Source organism: Eleutherodactylus coqui, chromosome 3 (assembly GCF_035609145.1).
Source record: "Eleutherodactylus coqui strain aEleCoq1 chromosome 3, aEleCoq1.hap1, whole genome shotgun sequence".
Lineage (NCBI taxonomy): Eukaryota > Metazoa > Chordata > Amphibia > Anura > Eleutherodactylidae > Eleutherodactylus > Eleutherodactylus coqui.
The window spans coordinates 254,030,021-254,051,869 of record NC_089839.1 but is presented as its reverse complement, the minus strand read 5'-3'; the positions used below and the strand labels follow the sequence as shown (position 1 = coordinate 254,051,869).

At 46.7% G+C, this 21,849-nt stretch overlaps 1 protein-coding gene across 1 annotated transcript in view; it reads right to left on the bottom strand.

Moving 5' to 3' along the window:
• Positions 1 to 21,849, bottom strand: part of LOC136620007 (calcium-activated chloride channel regulator 1-like) — a 43,594-nt gene that overhangs the window by 13,003 nt on the left and 8,742 nt on the right. The window contains exons 5-7 of the mRNA XM_066594740.1: positions 14,727 to 14,904; positions 14,408 to 14,632; positions 5,215 to 5,439 (exon numbers count right to left, since the gene is read on the bottom strand). Of these exons, the coding sequence (XP_066450837.1) occupies positions 5,215 to 5,439; positions 14,408 to 14,632; positions 14,727 to 14,904 (628 nt within the window). The remainder of the gene's footprint in view (positions 1 to 5,214; positions 5,440 to 14,407; positions 14,633 to 14,726; positions 14,905 to 21,849) is intronic.

Genomic DNA, 21,849 nt, shown 5'->3' with positions numbered 1-21,849 from the left:
ACTATTAGATCAGGTGGGCTGTCCCGCACCTTTTAAGTGAACTATACAATGTATTGACACCACAGGCCCCCCCAGTATTTCATTAACAAAGAGTAGCACTTAAAACGACACATCAGGCCTGGAGAAACAAAGATGGCCACACTAGCTTCTCTGACTATCTGGTTTACACTGTGCATTAGTTTGCATCATTAGGCCAGTCAGAGCAGCATATAGGGTCTTAGACTACCAATACATATTATGCACAGTGTTCATCAGATAATCAGAGAAGCGGTTCGGCCATACCCATTTCTCCAGGCCTGGAGGGTTGCTTTAATTTTCGCTTAGGTGTACTGTATAGAAAGGTTCCTATTAGCAGTAGTGCCAGAGGCAGATGCATTGTGTTTTTCAGGGTGAACGTCTAGTTCCCTTGGGCCTTAAAGCTGTTGTCTGGCTAGAATTAACTTTTTAAGGTCAGAGCCAAAAAGGTTAAAACAATAGCACAAATGGTACTTGACCATCCTCAGCTCTGGCGATCCTGTTTACTGGTGGTCTGTTGAGGGCATCCTGAACTTGATCTCCTTGTATGCATGCCCTCCCTAATCCACTGGTCCCAACGCCTTCTAACATTCTGGTTAGAACGGCCCAGGTGGTGAACAATTCGATGATATGTCCATCCAGCTTCTTACACTATAATTATGCGGCCCCTCTCAAACTCTACTAACTGGCAAAATCTCTTTGATTGCATTGTAGACCATCCACACGCTGCACAGCACGGCCAGTCACATGACTGTCACTCAAGTCAGGGGAGGTCCTGTAGGCCACAGAAGTGGCGGTGCACCAGAGTCTTTCACCCTATCGTATTTGGAGCAATGTGTATATGCTGCAATATGTATATTGCAGTGAAAGACGTATGTGATTCTGCTTGGGCTATTTCTTAGGTTCCTAAATTGATAGTTTCTCAAACATTAAGTTCAGTCATTAAACTTTATAATAGATAGGTTTTTAGTGTCTCACTTTGTAAGTAAGCCACAAAAAATCTATCTGCGGCCCCAAGAGACTTGCTGATTGTAATGTTGGCCCCTACCTACTGCCAAGTTGAGCTGCAGGTCTGTTCTCAGAAGATCTAATGTCTTTTGGGTAGAGTGTCTTTGTGCTGCAATGGTGGATCAGAGTTGGGGCTGGGGTATTTGGGACAACAGATTTAAGGACAAAATACACAAGAACTTGCTCCCAGTCTTTTAAGGAGACAGGCTGTTGACAAAGGCCTGAGAGAGCTACTCTGTGAAGGTATGCAACCAAACCTATGGGGATTTTCTGGGGCATTAGGTTTGGTAGCAAAGGTGATGTATGATGTTTTGTTAGAGACCAGACGGCCAGTTTGACTATTATGCAGTTTGAAATATGGTATACAGTGTGAATACTACTGTGCTGTACAGAAGCAATAAATACTGGTGAAGCCAGATTTTTAAGAAAACATTACAATGTGGAGTGTTTTCTTGAGTGTTACGCAATCCATGTTATAAGGAAAAGATGGCAATCCGAGTGTGACTAATCCCCAGTTTGTCACAATACTTAAAGGGTCACAACTCATGTAAGTATGTGGGCCTTGGGACAGTCTTGCACTCAGAACCCCTAGCAAATGCTGACTTAACAATAATCTTTAATAATAATCTTTATTTATATAGCTCCAACATATTCCGCAGAGCTTACAATACAGGGGAAATAAAACAAGACAAGGGTTACAAGAAGTAATCAATTGATGGAGACAATAGGGGTGAGGGTCCTGCTCCAACGAGCTTACATACTACAGATAATGTGGTGATACAGAAGCTAAAGGGGCGGGAGATGTGCATGGTATGACGAGGTGGAGAATGAGGGATGCTATACACACAGACAATGGTCAGGCCGTATAGTGGCGAAATCGGGATGACTGCAGGTGCCAGTTTATTACAGCTAGCAGGAATTGCAGTCTGTGGGACAGGGAGCATGTTATCAGGTGGAGTACTGAAGGGTTTGGTTTAGGGTATATGATATGCCTCCCTGAAGAGGTGTGTTTTTAGAGCACGCCTGAAGTTTAGTGTGTCACTGATTGCCCGGATATTTTTTGGTAGCGCGTTCCAGAGGACAGGTGCTGCTCTTAAGTAGTCTTGGAGGCGGGAATGAGAGGTTCGAATTAAAGGAGCACTCAGTTTGATTTTATTAGCAGAGCGGAGGGTCCGGGCTGGCTGGTGGATTGAGATGAGGGAAGCAATGTAGGGCGGGGCGGTGCTGTGGAGTGCTTTGTGGATGAGGGTAGTGAGTTTAAATTGTATTCTGTATTTGACGAGCAGCAAGTCCAGTGACTGGCACTGGGCAGAGGCGTCCAAGTAGCAGCTGGACAGAAAGATGAGCCTGGCTGCCGCATTCAGGATGGATTGGAGAGGGTAGAGTCTGGAGCAGGGGAGGCCTATTATTAGAGAGTTGTAATAATCGAGCCAAGAGTGGATGAGGGCAACAGTGAGTGTTTTTAGCATGTTCGCGGAGAGAAAAGGGCGTATTCTAGCGATGTTCTTGAGGTGCAGATGACATGTTCGGGACAGAGATTGTATGTAGGGGGTGAAGGAGAGATCTGAGTCAAATATGACCCCAAGGCAGCGAGCATGCTGTCTGGGAGTTATGGTGGTGCCACACACTGAGATGGAGATGTCAGGATCAGGTCGGTTAGTAGAGGGCAGAAACACCAGTAGGTCAGTTTTTGAGAGGTTCAGTTTTAGGTAGAGAGAGGACATAGTGCAGGACACAGCAGACAGACAGTTGGTAGCATTCTGGAGAAATGTTGCTGTGACATCCCAGGAGGAGGTGCATAGCTGGGTATCATCAGCATAGAGATGGAAACCAAATCTCCTGATGGTCTGTCCAATGGGGGCTGTGTAGATGGAGAAGAGAAGGGGGCCAAGGACCAAGCCCTGGGGGACCCCAACAGCAAGGGGAAGAGGAAGGGAGGTAGAACCCGCAAAGCAGACACTGAAGGAGCGGTCGGATAGGTAGGAGGAGAACCAGGAGAGGGCAGTGTCTTTTAGTCCAATGGAACGAAGCATAGAGAGGAGAAGTTTGTGGTTGACAGTGTCGAATGCTACAGAGAGGTCGAGGAGGATCAGTAGGGAGTAGTCGCCTCTTGATTTGGATGTCAGAAGGTCATTTGACACTTTAGTCAGGGTGGTTTCTGTCGAGTGTACGGGCGGAAGCCAGACTGTAGAGGGTCAAGAAGAGAGTTTTCTGAGAGATAGCTCATAAGGCGAGAGTAAACCAGGCGTTCTAGTAGTTTCAAGATGAAGGGGAGGTTTGAGATGGGTCGATAGTTGGCAGCATCGATCGAGTCAAGAGTCGGTTTCTTTAGCAGCGGGGAAATGATAGCGTGTTTGAATGAGGAGGGGAAAATGCCAGAGGTCAGAGAAAGATTGAATATAGTGGTGAGGTGGGATATGACCACCGGGGAGAGGGAGCGCAGGAGGTGTGAGGAAAAAGGGTCGCTAGCGTAGGTGGTGGGGTAAGCGGAGGAGAGCAGTCTGGAGACTTCTTCCTCTGTTGTTGGTCTAAGTACAGAGAGTGAACAGGAGCTAGATGCAGTACTAACGAGACTAGGGTCGGGGCTAGTCTGGGATTGGGAGGTTATTTCCTGACGGATGTCATCAATTTTCTTTTTGAAGCATGCAGCCAGCTCTTCTGCACTGAGATCCATCACAGGGGGCTGGGGTTTTGGGCTGAGATGGCAGTGGAAAGTGTCAAAGAATCTTTTAGGGTTATGGGATAGTGAGGAGACGAGAGAGGTGAAGTAGACTTGTTTGGCGTAGTGGAGGGCAAGGTTGTATGTTCTGAGAATGAATTTAAAGTGGAGAAAGTCTGCAGGCTTTTGAGACTTTCTACACAGCCGTTCAGCACACCTAGAGCAACGCCGTGAGAAATCGCATTTGAGGCATGAACCAGGGTTGCCGCGGTCTATGTCTGATGGCTTGGGTTACGGGGGCGTCGCTTCATCCAATGCATGTTTGAGAGTGGTGTTGTAATGTACGGCAGCCAGGTTGGGGCAGGAGAGGAGAGAGATAAGGGACAGAGAAGACTGTAGAGACTCAGCAAAAAAATTTTTGGTGTGAACGGCCTGAAGGTTCCTGTACGGGAGGTAGGAGGGTCTGGAGAAATGTTAGGGAGCTTGACAGAGAAAGAGAGAAGATTATGGTCCGAGAGTGGGAGAGGGGAGTTAGTGAAGTTGGAAGCAGAGCAGAGTCAGAAGAAGACCAGAACCAGAGTATTGCCATCCCTGTGAGTGGGAGAGGCTGTGAGTTGTGAGAGACCAAGGGAGGAGGTGAGAGATAGAAGCTGAGAGGTAGATGGGGAGATGGGGTCATTAGTGGGGATGTTGAAGTCTCCTAGGATGAGGGTTCGGATTTCGCGGGAGAGAAAGTGTGGGAGCCAGGTGGCAAAGTGGTCCAGAAACAAGTGAGGAGCACCTGGGGGGCGGTAAGTAACTGCTACTCGCATGGACAGCGGACGGAAAAGCCATAGGGCATGTACCTCGAATGATGGTAAAGTAAGTGAGGGTACTCGGGGTATGGTCTGGAAAGTGCATTGTGAGGAGAGAAGCGCACCTACTCCTCCCCCTCGTCTGTCTTCCGGTCTTGGGGTATGGGAGAACCGTAGGCCATTGTAAGACAGTGCAGTAGAGGAGGCCATGTCAGATTGCTGTATCCATGTTTCTGTTAGAGCTAGCAGGTTTAGGGATTTAGCAGTGAAAAGGTCATAGATGGTGGGGAGTTTTTTACATGCTGACTGGCAATTCCAGAGCGCACATTGAAAGGAAACCAGGGAGGATATGCATGGACTAGTGGTTGGGCTAGAAGGATGTCTCAGTGGGGCAGGTGGGGAGTAATAGTTAGGGGCACTAGAGGGTGAGCCAGGATTGGGAGAGATGTCCCCTGCTGCTAGTAGCAGCAGTATAGCGAGGGTGAGCAGGTGATTAGGAGTTTTATGAAGGAGATAGTTATGTTTCACTGTGGCTTCAGAGGGATTGAGACGTTTAAGGAAAGTAAACACGCTTTCACATAAACAGTCGTCCTGTCATAACAGTATGGTAGAAGGTCTGCCCGAGCAGGGCACTCCACTCAATGAAATCCATATGCCCTAATGGGTCATATGAGCAGGGTATGCCATCTTGACACAACCCCTTTAAATACAGAGAGAAGATATCTTATTGTACATTACCTGAATTCCAGCCTCAAGTCCAGAACATATATTTGTTCCTCCATCTGCTACTGTTGGAAGAAGTTTTCTTAGATTCTGACGTTGTACATGGCTTTTTATTTGGACTAAATTTGATTTTACAGAGGAACTGCTTGAAAATGTCACCATTCCAACGTAAGAATCAATCTCAATGATTTGCATGAGGAAAATTTCTGCGGCCTGGTATAAACGCCCAATACGATCATTCTGAAAAACAAAGAAACGAATACGCAAATGTTTTCAAGTTTTATGTGAATAACACATATTTAGCCGGTTACTTAGACATGATGAAGAAGAGAACTTAATATAGTAGAAAGTAGTATACATTTTCATTATTGAATATTCAATTGTTATTTGCAGGAAACAGCAAACAAAAATTCATTAGAGTACATTCACACATGGAAACGAAGCAAAACCACAAATTAGAGCAGAAAATCTGAACCTTTTTTTTTCTTCCACATGTGAATAGGATTTGCTCAGGATTTGCGATCGCTTACTGTATAAGCAACTCTAGTTTACATGTAGAGGAAAAAGAACGCTGTGGATTTTGTGCTGCAACTCTAACCTGCGGTTTTTCCGTGGATCCACTGGGGAAAGTCTGCAACAGAAATACAACATTTCCACAATGTGTGAACGCACACTTACTGTAAGTACAAGTCAATATAGCCTATATTCACCCAAATCTTTCCAAATATTACTGAGAAAATATATAATTTATAACTGCTAGATCTGGTGATATGCTACTAGGTCATAAATCAGTTTTGGAGCATATTGTCACATTAAGGGTGCATTCACACGAGCGTGTGTGTGTGCCGTACATAGGTGCGCACAAAAGCACGCACCCACATACGTGCACAAACACGTGTTAATGCAGGTCTATGCAGCATTCCTGCAATAGGGCCGCGGCTGCTGCCAGCGGCCCCATTGAACGCGACAGGAAGCTGGCAAGCCCTGCAGGGATTTTCGGGGAAAGGTTTAAATATAAACCCTTCCCTGAAAATCATCCCTAAAATGTGTAAAAACTAAAAAAAAACATATACTCATCTCTCTGCAGCTGCCGGGACTCAGGCGCGTCCAGCCTGTTTTCTCCCTGCACTGCTCTGACTGTGTTTCAGCAGGCGGGGATTTAAAATCCCGACCTGCTGAAAGGGTTGTATCTGATTGGCTGAGAGCTCAGTCAATCAGATACAGCTCTCAGCCATTCATTGACTGACAGCTAAATACTGCCTGTGATTGGTCAAAGCACTCAGCCAATCACAGGCAGCTCTTTGGCCATTCATAGAATTTTATGAATAAGATGCAGCCCCTTCAGCAGGCGGGGACTTTAAATCCATGCCTGTTGAAACACAGTCAGAGAAGTGCAGGGAGAAGACAGGCTGGACGCGCCTGAGCCACGGCAGCTGCGGAAAGGTAAATATATTTATATATATATATATATATATATATATATATATATATATATATATATATATATATATATATATATATATATATATATATGAATGTATGTCTGTCTGTCTGTTTGTCCTCTATGCATTACTACACCGTTCATCCGATCCCCATGAAACTTTGGGAAGTTGTTGAGTACACTCCCACGAAGGTTTCTGGCATAGTACATCTATCCTATGATAGGTGGCACTGGCAATTGCATCTTCTGGAATTGCGGCAACACTTTTGGATGGTGGCCGAACAGTGCATTCAGCACTGAAATTGCCAGTGAATTTGCAAACCACTGAGACACCAACATGCAATATCACCAAAAATTCCAGAATGGGCAAAGTTCTCCAAACATGTAAACTTATCATATGGGACGAATGCACAATAGCTCACAAAAACGCATTGGAAGCGCTTGACCGTACACTGTAGGATTTGAGGGGAAATGCACAGCCCTTCGGTGTAGCACTCATTTTATTGTCTGGTGATTTTCGACAAACTCTGCCAGTTATATCACGTTCAACACCCGCTGATGAACTTAATGCATGTCTCAAATCATCAGTTCTATGGCGACATGTAAAGAAATTGACTTTGAAAACCAATATGCGCGTTCAACTACAAAATGATGCATCCGACGAACGTTTCGCAAAACAATTACTGGATATTGGGAATAGGAAGATGGCAAGGAAAAGCGACAACATATAAGTCCATCGATACTGTGATGAATCAAGACGAAGTTGTCGATTACCCAACAGAATTCTTGAATTCACTCGATTTTCCAGGTATGCCACCGCACATTTTAACATTGAAAATTGGCGTGCCTATCATGAAAATTGGCGTGCCTATCATTCTTCTCTGAAACATCAATCCACCACGACTCTGCAATGGTACAAGACTTTCAGTGAGGAAGATGATGAACAATGTCATTTAGGCCACAATTTTTTGAATGGGAAATTCAAGGGGGAAGATGTACTGTTGCCACATATTCCAATGATGCCATCAGATATGCCATTTGAATTAAAGCGTTTACAGTTTCTGGTGCGACTCGCTTTTGCAATGACCATCAACAAAGCACAAGGACAACTGCTGTAAGTGTGTGGGCTAGATTTGGAGAATCCGTGCTTCTCACATGGACAACTGTATGTGGTCAGCTCACGCCTCGGAAATCTTTCTGATTTATTCCTGTACGCACGAGACGGAAAAACAAAAAATACCGTGGATCCACAAGCACTCGAATAAATACAATGTGAATTCAATGTTATCATAACTAGTTTCCTTCCTTCTGAGATAGCAGCAACGCGCAATGGGTAAGCTGGTATATAATATATTTTTTTACACAGTCTAGGGATGATTTTCAGAAAATCCCCGCAGGGCTTGCCAGCAGTCTATTGCTTTCAATGGGACTGCAGAAGTGCCCAATGGGAGAACATTGCGATCATCTGCCTCAACTGTCACAGCAGTACAGTTGTTGCAGGAGATTCTTTATTCCCCGAGGGGAGTCCTCTTGGCACTGATCACTGTGAAAGTGCTGTCACAGTGTTCAGTGGCAAGGGGATTCCCTGCTTGGGAATATTGACGCGCACCACGGACCTATGGTGCATGCATGTCCTAGATTTTGCAGGTACGTGCGTGTCCACGCTTGTAAAACATGGACATGAACACACCTTAGGGAACCAGTGGTTCTAATAGGCGCGTGTTTTTGTGCACACGTATGTACACAGATAAACACGCTCATGTGAATCCACCCTTAAGCTATATCCCCTTTCCAACTAAACCACACCCCTTTTCCCCTTTGTCAAGTGAAGCACAGTAGATTATTATTTTTGGTGCATTTGTTTCATAAGAACGTTTAAGACTTGATGCAACCTTAATAGAGATGAGCGAACACACTCGTCCAAGCTTGATGCTCGCTCGAGCATTAGGGTGTTCGAGATGCTCGTTACTCGAGACGAGCACCACGCGGTACTCAAGGCAATTCCATTTCCTTCCCTGCATGTTTAGCGCCATTTTCTAGCCAATAGACATGCAGGGAAGTCATTACAACTTCCTGCTGTGATGTTCCAGCCATATCGCACCCCCCTGCAGTGAGTGGTTGGCGAGATCAAGTGACCGCCGAGTATTTAAAGCGGTCCCGTCCGCGGCTCACCTCAGACACACGCTGGCAGAGATTAGGGACAGTGGTGCTGCTGCTATAGGGAGAGTGTTAGTGTCTTCAAGAACCCTAACGGTCCTTCTCAGGGCCACCTCTGACCGTGTGCATTACTGTTGTGGCTCCTGGGAGCAGTTTTGCACAAATTTTTTTTTTCATCTCGGGCTGTGCAGGCTATTACAGCTATAGCGTTCTCAGTCTGCAGTCTATTATACAGAGTATAGGGACAGAGCTGGTGAGACAGGGACAGTCGTAGTGTAGAATCCTGTCTAAAAGAACCCCAACGGTCCTTCTTAGGGCTACCTGTGACCGTGTGCATTTTACTGCGTAGCTGCTGGGAGTTGTGGTGCATCACTATTGCAGAGCAGACCTTTTTGCAGCCTTGCGTGTAGTTTTTTTCTGGCTGCAGTTTGTGTTATATAACCGCTATCAGCCTCCAACTGTACTCCAATAATTCCAAAAATTTTTACACCGCTCTGTGTCTGCCGTCAACTTCATGCACAGCGTATGGCGACAGCGCCTGATAGAGGGAAAGTCATATACACGCTATATAGCCTGTATTCTTTTTCAATTTTTTTTTTTTTTAAAGTTCCTTTGTTGGGCTACCTGTGACCGTGTGCATTTTACTGCCTGGCTGCTGGGAGTTGTAGTGCATCACAATTGCAGAGCCAGACCTTTTTCCAGGCATCTGTATAGTTTTTTTCTGGCTGCAGTTTGCGTTACATAACTGCTGTCAGCCGCCAACTGTACGCCAATAGTTCCACAATTATTCACACCGCCCTGTGTCTGCCGTCAACTTCACGCACAGCGTACGGTGACAGCCACTGATAGTGGGAAAGTCATATACACTCTATATAGCCTGTATTTTTTTTCAAAAAAATGTTAAACAAAAGTTCCTTCTTACGGCTACCTCTGACCATCTGAAATTTACTGGGTGTCTTGTGGGAGTTGTACTGCATCACTATTGCACGGCTAGGCCTTTTTGCAGCCTTCTGTATTCTTTGTTTCTGCCTGGAGTTAGCGTTACATAACAGCTGTCAGCCGCCATCTGTACGCCAATAATTCCATAATTATTCACACCACTCTGTGTCTACTCTATTCGTAATACACCATGCTGTGGGGTGGGTGTAGGGCTAGAGGACGTGGAGCTCCAAGTGAGGGTGTGGGCACAGGCCGAGTTCCTAGTCCAGGTGAATCGCAGCTGGCTGCTGTGGGATTAGGAGAGAGGCAAGTTTCTGGGGTCCCCAGCTTCATATCACAATTTTTGGGTCCACGTGTTAGACCTTTATTACAAAATGAGCAGTGTGAGCAGGTCCTGTCGTGGATAGCAGAAAATGCATCCAGCGATGTATCGACCACCCAGTCTTCTACGCTGTCCACTGCTGCAACTCTGAATCCTCTGGCTGCTGCTCCTCCTTCCTCCCAGCCTCCTCATTCCATGAAAATGACACATTCTGATGAGCAGACAGACTCCCAGGAACTGTGCTCGGGCCCCTGCCTTGATTGGGAAAAAATGGTTTCTCTCTCACCTGAGGAGTTTGTCGTGACCGATGCCCAACCTTTGGAAAGTTCCCGGGGTCCAGGTGATGAGGCTGGGGAATTCTGGCAACTGTCTCAAGAGCTTTCAGTGGGTGAGGAGGATGATGATGATGAGACACAGTTGTCTATCAGTGGGGTAGTAGTAAGGGCAGTAAGTCCGAGGGAGGAGCGCACAGAGGATTCGGAGGAAGAGCTGCTGGACGATGAGGTGACTGACCCCACCTGGTTCGCTAAGCCAACTGAGGACAGGTCTTCAGAGGGGGAGGCAAGTGCAGCAGCAGGGCAGGTTGGAAGAGGCAGTTGGGTGGCCAGGGGTAGAGGCAGGGCCAGAGTGAAGAATCCCCCAACTGTTTCCCAAAGCACCCCATCGCGCCAAGCCACCGTGCAGAGGCCTAGGTCTTCAAAGGTGTGAATATTTTTCAGTGAGAGTGCGGACGACTGACGAACAGTGGTGTGCAACCTGTGTCACGCCAAGATCAGCCGGGGAGCCACCACTACCAGCCTCACCACCACCAGCATGCGCAGGCATATGATGGCCAAGCACCCCACAAGGTGGGAGGAAGGCCGTTCACCACCTCCGGGTCGCACCTCTCCCCCTGTGCCCCAACCTGCCACTCAGATCCAACCCCCCTCTCAGAGCACAGTCACGAGCGTCTCACGGCCTGCACCCACAATGTCTTTCTGTGCAGCATCCAGCTGTCACTACCGCAAGCGCAAATGCGCCACCACGCACCCGCACGCTCAAGCTTTAAATGTGCACATCGCCAAATTGATCAGCCTGAAGATACTGCCGTACAGGCTTGTGGAAACTGAAGCTGTCAAAAACATGATGGCGGCAGCGGTCCCACGCTATTCAATCCCCAGTCGCCACTATTTTTCCCCGTGTACCGTCCCAGCTCTACACCAGCACGTCTCCCGCAACATCAATCGTGCCCTCACCAACGCGGTTACTGGGAAGGTCCACTTAACCACGGACAAGTACTGGTGGGCAGGGCCACCATATTTCCCTGATGGCACATTGGGTGAATTTGGTGGAGGCTGGGACCGAGTCAGAGCCTGGGACCGCATACGTCCTACCCACTCTCAGAATTGCGGGTCCTTCCTCGGTTCTGGTATCTGCGGCGGTCTATGTCACCTCCTCAAAATCCTCCCCCTTCTCCTCCAACGCAACCTCTACCTCTCAATTAAGAAACGTGAGCAGCACATCGCCAGCAGTCGGTGTGGCGCGGCGCGGCAGCACAGCACTGGGCAAGCGTCAGCAGGCCGTGCTGAAACTACTCAGCCTAGGTGACAAGAGGCACATGGCCCCCGAGCTGTTGCAGGGTCTGACATAGCAGACCGACCTCTGGCTTTCACCGCTGAGCCTCCAACCGGGCATGGTCGTGTGTGACAATGGCCGTAACCTGGTGGCGGCTCTGCAGCTCGGCAACCTCACACACGTGCCATGCCTGGCCCACTTCTTCAATCTGGTGGTTCCGCGGTTTCTGAAAAACTACCTGCACTTATCTGACCTGCTCGGCAAGGTGCGCTGCGCCTGCGCACATTTCCGCAAGTCCACCACGGACGCTGCCACCCTGCGGACCCTGCCACATCGGTTTAATCTGCCAGAGCACCGACTGCTGTGCGACGTGCCCACACGGTGGAATTCTACGCTCTACATTTTGGCCAGGCTGTATGAGCAGCGTAGAGCAATAGTGGAATACAACTCCAACATGGATGGCGTAGTGAGAGTCAGCCTCCCTAATTCTTTACCAAGGAGTGGGCCTAGATGGCAGACATCTGCCAGGTCCTCGGAAACTTTGAGAAGTGTATCCACATGGTGAGCAGCGATGTTGCAATCATTAACATCACCATTCCTCTGCTATGCCTGCTGAGAAGTTCGCTGCAAAGCATAAAGGCTGACGCTTTGCGGTCGGAACAGGAGGCGGGGGAAGAGAGTATGAGGCTTGATAGTCAGAGCACCCTGATGTCTATATCTAATCGCGCTTTGGAGGGGGAGGAGCAGGAGGAGGAGGGGGAAGAGAAAGTTGGGCCCACTGCAGAGGGTACCCATGCTGCTTGCCTCCCATCTGTTCAGCGTGTATGGGCTGTGGAGGAGGAGGAGGATCCTGAAAGTGATCTTCCTAGTGAGGACAGCGATGTGTTGCGTACTAGTACCCTGGCACACATGGCTGACTTCATGTTAGGCTGCCTTTCTTGTGACCCTCGCGTTAGATGCTTTCTGGCTACTACGGATTACTGTGTGTACACCCTGCTCGACCCACGGTACAAGGAGAACCTTTCCACTCCCATTCCTGAAGAGGAAAGGGGTTCGAGAGTGATGCAATACCACAGGGACCTGGTGGACAAACTGATGGTAAACTTCCCATCTGAGAGCGCTAGTGGCAGAAGGCGCAGTTCCGAGGGCCAAGTAGCAGGGGAGGCGCGGAGATCAGGTAGCATGTTCAGCGCAGGCAGGGGAACACTCTCCAAGGCCTTTGCCAGCTTTATGGCTCCCCAGCAAGACTGTGTCACCACTCCCCAGTCAAGCCTCTGTCGGAAGGAGCACTGTAAAAAGATGGTGAGAAAGTGCGTGTCTAGGGCATGGCGTGTGGGCCAAAGCCAACATGTATTTCCTCTCACGTAACCTCAGCTATCCGGGACACTGCAATGGGATTTCTTTATGTGCCGTCTGTGGGTTCCTGGGAGCCACCCATGCTGTGGGTGCACACAGACTTCTCATTGAGGCGTTTTACCTGTCTGTCCCCAAAATACTGACAGACTTGCGTAGGGTGCAGAGTGCAGATGGTTTACCCCTGGTGTTGTCGATGAGGTATCCGACACCCAAATAGAATGAGTAGTGTGTGGACACATGGAGTCCCCATTGCTATGTCACTCGCAGCACCTTGGGCCACACAAGGTGTTTCCTGGGACAGAGGCAGACCCAGGGCCCGCTCACATACTTCCCACACAGAGTATTGCTGCATTGTGGAGATGTGTAGAAGTGCTGGGCTGGCAGCGGACTCCCCTTTATGCCCACATTTGCAGCTCCTGACGGAGGTGACACAGGATTGGAATGAAGATCGAACATCAATTTCTCATCGATTCTCTACAGCATTGTGGGCTATCGACCCCCCTTCCTTTTAAAGAGGGTCGCTACCTGGCCCTGCCAACCCTCTGCAGTGTGTGCCTCTGGTTCCTCCTCATGGCAGACGCACTTATAAATAGACATGAGGGTGGTGTGGCTATGAGGCCAGCGTGTGCCATGAGGGCAGCTGAAGGCTGCGTAGGGACACTTTTGTGTGCGCTGCGGACGCAGGGTCGTGCGGGGGGCTTGGGCAGCATGTAACCCAGGGGAGGAGGCAGCGGTGTGTCCCGCAGGCAGTGCTTGTGCTTAGTTGGAGGTAGTGTGGTGCTTAGCTAAGGTGTGCCTTGCTAATGAACATTTGTCTGAAGTAAAAATTGTTGGGGGGGGGGGGGCACTCTTGCTGCTATTGTGGCTTAATAGTGAGACCTGGGAACCTGAGATGCAGCCCTGCATGTTGCCCCTCGCCTGCCCTATCCGTATCTGTGCCGTTTCCATCACTTTCATAGGTTTTCCAGATTTTCACAAATGAAAACCTTAGCGGAGCATGGGTCATATACAAAAATGCTCGAGTCACCCATTGACTTCAATGGGGTTCGTTACTCGAAACGAACTCTCGAGCACCGCGGAAAGTTCGACTCGAACAACGAGCACCCGAGCATTTTGGTGCTCGCTCATCTCTAAACATTAGGCACCAGAAATGTGCAAAATGTTGGCACATTGTATGGCAAGATCTAGGTATGATCACATCAATAAATCTGTCCCATAATTTTCCAAAAAGACAACAGGAATAAAATGGGCCAGGCACTCTGCTGAGCAATGCAGCCCAGTTGTCCTATAGGTTGGTGGGGTTTCATGCACCCAGAACCCTACTTTATTGCCTTTATGAAAACTGGAACATTTGTTCACTTACACTTGATTTTGCTCTTAGTCTGAATTAGGACCAATGTTAAATCATCTAGACATTAGGTGTTATAGGGAACACTTACAGTATTCATGCTCCAAGACACATCCATCACTAACGTCATCACTCTCTCCGAAAACCGTAAAACTGTGACAGTGGGATCCGGTATAGTGAGGCCAGGAGAGGGCTGTGTGGACTTTATATCAGCGGAGCTCGCAATCACATCCCAAGTGCTACGGAAATTGCATTTTTCATTTTGCAGGTTTGGAGCTTCAATGTTATGGTTGCTGTCAGTGCAGAAATTAATGATCTAAAACAGTAATCACAGTGTTAATTTCTTTCAAAAGAAAACACCAACCAATATACAACTGTCTGACCGAATGTCAGAGTTTTCTTATACTTACAGGAGGAATAGACTGCATGTACATTAAGGATGCTGTGACCGGCTGAAACTGCTTAGGCACAAAAAGACAGCCTTTTTCATAGAGCCCAGTGTTAGGATCAATTTTACAATTTTCAGGCTTACAAGACGTTCCTTGACATCTCTGTATTCTGTACGCACCCTCAATGTCAGCAGAACACCTGGAAATTACAATGTGAGATTTAATATTGATTCTAATTATTATGTCTGATAACTAGAGATGAGCGAACGTACTCGTTTCGAGTACTTACGCACCCGAGTACCGCCATTTTCGAGTACTTCAGTACTCGGGTGAAAAGATTCGGGGGGCGCCGGGGGGCGGGGAGAGGTGTGGCGGTGCGGGGGGTAGCAGCGGGGAACAGGGGGGAGCCCCCTCTCTCTCCCTCTCCCCCCCACTCCCCACTGCTACCCCCCGTGCCGCCACGGCGCCCCCCGAATTTTTTCGCCCGAGTACGGAAGTACTCGGAAATCGCGGTATTCGGGCGAAAAAGGGGCGTGGTCGAGCACGTTCGCTCATCTCTACTGATAACCATTACGATATTAAAGCAATTATTCAGCTATAACACAGAAAAATATGCTGTATGCACAAAATAAGCTAAAGTGCATATAATAGGGCTAATATAATGGAACAAAGAGAAAGATAAATAGCTGAAGGGAATTATAAATAACTAATACTGAAAATATAAATAAGAAATACATCAGAAGCAAGATCAACACATTCTGTATCACACGTATCGCCACACTCTGCGTCACACGTATCGCTACACCCGGTATCACACATATTTCTACACTGTGTATCACACGTATTTCCACACTGTGTATCACAGGTGTTTCCACACTGTGTATCACAGGTGTTTCCACACTCTGTATCACACTTATCAAAACACTGTGTATCAACATATATCACCGCACCCTGTATCAACATATAACGCCACACTCTGTATCACACGTATCACCACACTCTGTATCACATGTATCGCAACACCCGGTATGACACGTATCACCACACTCTGTATCACACGTATCGCCACACCCGGTATCACACGTATTTCTACACTGTGTATCACACGTATTTTCACACTGTGTATCACATGTATTGCCACACTGTGTATCGCACGTATCGCCACACTCTGTATCACACGTATCACCACACCCGGTATCACACGTATTTCTACACTATGTATCACATGTATTCCCACACTGTGTATCACAGGTATTTCCACACTCTGCATCACACGTATCGCCACACCCGGTATCACAAGTATTTCCACACCCAGTATCACACGTATTTCCACACTGTGTATCAAACGTATCGACACACTCTGTATCAACATATATCACCACACCCTGTATCAACATATTATGCCTCACTCTGTATCACAAGTATCACCACACTCTGTATCACACGTATCACCACTATCTGTATCAACACGTATCGCCAGACTCTGTAACACAGGTATCGCCACAATCTGTATCAACATGTTTGGCCACACTCTGTATCACACATATCGCCACACTCTGTATCACGCGTATCACCACACTCTGTTTCACACGTTTCGCTACACTCTGTATCACACATATCGCTGCACTCTGTATCACACGTATCACCACACTCTGTATCACACATATTGCCAAACTCTGTATCACATGTATTGTCACACTCTGCGGCTTCCTTAGGCTATGTCCACATATAGTATATGTTCTGTTGTGGATTGTGTTGCAGCTGGTTGATATTTGATTCATATATTGCAGAAATGGGGCGTATACTGGAGTATCCTTAGATAGAGCTTGGTTAGGGGTAGGGGCATAACTATAGAGGATGCAGGGGATACGGTTGCACCCAGGCCCAGGAGCCTTAGAGGGCCCATATGGCCTCACTTTTCCATATAGGGGGCCCAGTACTATGAATAAAGCATAAAAGTTGGGGGCCCCGTTACAGGTTTTGCATTGGGGCCCGGGAGCTTCAAGTTACTCCTCTGGTTAGGGGGATTGCTACTTGTATTTGCTAAAGTGTTTTTAACTGTTTGTTTTCTGCTTTTGGGATATACTATAATATATTATATATTCTTTATAGTTTGTTATTTGGTTCTATGCTCACCTGCTTTTTCACACATACTCACAATACTCACCTAGCTGGTGGCATCTGGGTCTCTGCCGCTGCTCTCTAGAGCTTCGGGCAGGCTTGCGGGCACTTGTCAGCCATTCAATAAATGGCTGTGATTGGTTCATGCAGCACTGGCTCTAACTGGCTGAGCTGGTGCTTAGCCAATCAGAGCAATCTCTTCCTAGAGGCGGGGTCTTCAAACCCTGTCACTAGAAAAAGATGTTCTATCAGCGCTGACAAGTAGCCGGCAGCCTGCCCAGAACTCTGGAGAGCAGCAGCAGGGTCCCGGACAGCGCCAGCTTGGCGAGTAGTCATTTTTTTTTCAGTTTCCTTGGCTGTGGTTTCAGCTGTACTGAAAACATAACCAAAATGCTGGCAAAATTCATGCCAGCACTGCTGAAACCGCAGTTAATGCAGTGTTGAAAAACACTGCATTTCTGCAAACGCTGTGTGTAAGGAAGGCCTAAAACTGTAAAAACATTTTAGATGCCATGGTCAGCAATGACTGCAGCACCTACAAGGTTAAACAGTGTAGAGGAGTGATTAGATGAGCAAGTCTTCATCTTTTTACTAATTTTATGAGGCAAAAAAGACCCCCGTATGTGACAATGAATACAAATATGCTCTCTGATTGATGGGGAGTGATAACATGTAGAAAAGTCCATGTCATCCTTCCCCCTGAGATATACAGAGGAATCACATGTTTTGCATGTTGCCTGCTCACCCCTCTTTCCCTCCCTTGTAGCTCAGTGCTGATTGAAAAGTAACATCTGTAAATTCAGTATTCCTAGCCCCACTTTAAGCGGCTGTAGGTCCGATTGTGTAAGTACTACAGGCATGATTCGAGTATCTTGGCTTTAAAATGGCACCAAAAACATGTCTATAGCTCTGATAGAACTGGAGCTACAGCCGTATGAAGTAGGACAAGCTCTGTTCAACCGAAACTGTAATGTCCCTTTCCTGCAGAAGCAACAGAGCTTGTCCTAAACTGAAGGGGGTTAATAAGTATCTGACCATATCTATAATGAATTCACAGAGTTCTTTTATATAGCCACTATATATATAAATGAAAATCAAGAACTGACACAGCTGAATCATAGGGCAAACTGGAATCAAGGCTCAACAAACTTCATAAATGCTGTTCTAAATATTTTGTAGGGTGACTTATATGGGGTTTAAATATAAAGTACCCTAGAAGCCACTACAGAACTGAATTGGTTCCTAATAAATGTTTTGAAATTCTTCTTGAAAACGTATAAAATCGCTATTAGGCATCTTTCACACGGTCAACAGCGATATCACCACAAGAAAATTGTAGTGATATCCCAGCTGGGTTCTGTGCGATATCGTTGCGTTTTCTTGTGGCGATATCCTGATTTTGTGACGCTACAAAGTCGCACTCTTTTGCCGGAATTTTCAGGAAGGGGGCTTTGAATATAAGCCCCACCCAAAAAATAAGCCCTATCTGCTTTTAAAAACTAAAAAACTCCAATACATCACCTATCAGGTGCTGTCAGCTCCAGCACACTGAATGGTTGTGATTGGTTCATCGAGTGCTGCAGTGATTGGCTGAGCCAAGAACCAATCAGACCCAGCGCTTTCTGGAGGTGAGGTTTTTGAACATCTGACTAGGAAGCATTAGCTGAAAACTACACAGAAGTGTGACAGAGTTGTGGAGAAGAAGTGCGGCAGTGTGGACAGCGCCTGTTAGGTGATGGGTTTTTTTTTTCGTTTTTAAGGGCAGACAGGACTTATTTTAGGGCTCAAACAGTAAAACCTCCTACTATAAAAGTTGCATCGCACCGCTTGAAAATGCAGTTGCAATGCAACACAAAGGAAGGTTCAATAGAGAAACATGGGCTACAAAACATCACAAATCCCGGCAATATTCAGCATGCTGTGTTGTTTTTTTTTGTTTTTTTTTTTTGCAATGCAGCAGCCTACAAAACATTGCTAATGTGAAGCAAATTATTGGAAAGCATAGGCTTTACATAAATGTGATTTGCAGCACTGCTAGCATCGTGAAAAAATTGTGAGATTTTTGTCACCCGTGTGAAAGTGGCGTGTAAACTTATAAGCGTTATAACGGCCTAAAAAAACTAAAGATTAAAAACCAATACCTATAAAAGACCTCGCTCAGTGGAGCGCTCTTTTTGCGCTGCTAAACAGCGATAAAACAGCGCTCCTATAGGAACTAATAGGTTCCTATAGAAGTGTTCAAATGGGCGATTTTTTTTTAGACACTCTGAATCAGCGCATCTAAAAAGGATAGGACATGCAAGTGCAAATGCGAGAGCATATCCTATCTTAGCTGCGAGCTTTCTATAGGCTCCTACGAGAGCCTTGAAAGCATGCAGCATGCGCCTCGAATCCTGTGGATGGGCGACTTCACGGAGCTTGAAGCTGCCCGTACACGCAATTTTTTCACGGCTATAGCAGGGCTGTTTTCTCGCTGCTTAGCAGCGCGAAAACAGCGCTTGTCTGAACGAGGCCTAAAGAACACACATAATAAATCTTGTGTATTTACTAATTGTTGTGGTATTAATATCCATTTTAGAAACAGAGAATTTCACATTTTGAAAGCTGCTACTTTTTCCTACTAATCTTTAAATTTTGGATTTAGGCCGCTTGCAGACGGCTGGGTTGGATCCGGCTGCGAGAATTCTCACAGCGGGACCCGACCCGAGCGTCTGCAGAGAGCAGCGCGGGCACTCACCTCTCCCGCGCCCCCAGCTCTTTCATGTGCCGGCTGCAGAGCGGGATCGGCGGCCGGTGAGTGACGTTTCTCGCAGAGCCCCGCACAGAAATAGAGTATGCCAAATCGCGACCGTCTGCATAGGATTGCATTTGTTAACGCAATCCTATGGCACCTTCCAGGGGCGGAAATTCCGTGGGAAATCCAGCCATGGAATTTCTGCTCGTGTGTCTTAAAAGAAAAAAAAACATATTGACCAAAATTTACGTCTAAAATAAAGTACATTGTGTCATAAAAAAACACTGTTAAAGGGGTTGTCTCGCGAAAGCAAGTGGGGTTATACACTTCTGTATGGCCATATTAATGCACTTTGTAATATACATCGTGCATTAAATATGAGCCATACAGAAGTTATTCACTTACCTGCTCCGTTGCTGGCGTCCCCATCACCATGGCTCCGTCTAATTTCGGGGTCTTCTTGCTTTTTTAGACGCGCTTGCGCAGAAGGGTCTTCTCCTTCTGGTTGATCCGGGCACGAGCGGAGTTCTGGCTCCGCCCCCTTCTACGCGTCATCGCGTAGCTCCGCCCCGTCACGTGTGCCGATTCCAGCCAATCAGGAGGCTGGAATTGGCAATGGACCGCACAGAGCCCACGGTGCACCATGGGAGAAGACCCGCGGTGCATCGTGGGGGAAGATCCCGGCGGCCATCTTGGAGAAGGAAGAAGTAGGAAGAAATCGCAGAGCGGGGATTCGGGTAAGTAATATTTTTTTTTTTTATTTTAACACATCCCTTGGGTTTGTCCTGCGCTGAACGGGGGGCCTATGCAAAAAAAAAAAACACGTTTCGGCGCGAGACAACCCCTTTAACTGTTTACTACATAACGTGATGCAAAAATAAATACGCCACGTCCATGGAAGTTAAAAAGTACCTTGAAAAAAAGGTTGGGGGGACTTTTAATTTTTTAAATATTATTCAGTTTAAAGACCTCTTTCCCATGGTAGTTTTTTGGTCAGTATTTCCCATCTTATTTATAATACAAAACGAACAATAGAACCTACAGAGAGAAAGTATAATGGAAAGATTTGTACCCCCCTGATTTTTGGACCAGCTTACTGCAGTGTGAAAGAAGCCGAATTCTACCGTGTTTCCCCAAAAATAAGGCACCCCCGAAAATAAGACACATTAAGAAATTTGCAGAAATCGCTAATATAAGGCACACCCCGATAATAAGGCATACTAAAGTGAGCAGGCAAGTCAAGAGGCCTGTCCCCTGCTGCCATACCCGTTGTCTCCTACCTCCTCCTGTGCTGTATGAGTGTGCTGTTGTAAGCTCCCCTTGCTGGCTGGAAAACCCCATACTGTCATTCTGTTGCTGCTGCACACGTCTGCTGTGATGAGCTCCCCCTGGTGGCCGGAAGCTGCAATACCATCCCTGCTTACAAGTGGTACAGGAACTTCTGTCTGCAGGTATGTTACTTTTTTTTATGGCTCTGTGTGTGAGTCAGGCAACCATATGTGTGATTCTTAAGGCTGGGTTCTCACAGAGTGTATTTCCAGCCTTAGGGGGTGAGCATTACAGTCTCCAGACAGTGTGTGGGAGCCAGGTACTTTACAGCTCTTATTTTTTGTGTGTCATTTTGATTCAATAGGGGGTATCTGGTTTTTTGCTGAAGAGTCTAAAGTACAAGAAATAAACAATGTTGCTACCGTATATTTTTACCCCTAGACATGAGCGCAAAAAGAAAGAGCTATTCCGTTGAGTACAAGAAAGGAATCGTGGAAGATTCTTGGGGCAAAAACCTTCCTGCTTTGGCCCGAAGATTTTACAAGAAATGGAGTGTCAAGAAATTCAGCAGGAGATTCCAGGTTCAGATGTTTATGATGATGTGCCAGAAAATGATGACATGACTGTCATTGAGTAATTTTTGCTTTGTTTTCACAGTTTGTCTAGCTATATTGGTTTGTGGTGACAACTACGGTACTGTGCAGTATATACGGTAATAAATGTTCATTTTTTTGGTTAAACAATAAATGTGAATTCTTCTTCATTGAAAAATAAGACACCCCCTGAAAATAAGACGTAGCGTATATTTGGGAGCAAAAATTAATATAAGACGCGTCTTATTTTCGGGGAAACAGGGTACTTTTTTTTACCCCCTTACTTAATGACTTAATGAGCATTCCAAGTACAGTCCATATTTTTTTCAAGTTTTTACCAATCCAGTGGATCAGGGCATGCCCTTGTTGGCTGCACAGAAATCGAATGTAAAAAAACATCCCCCCCCCCCCCCCCCGAATTTCAAGA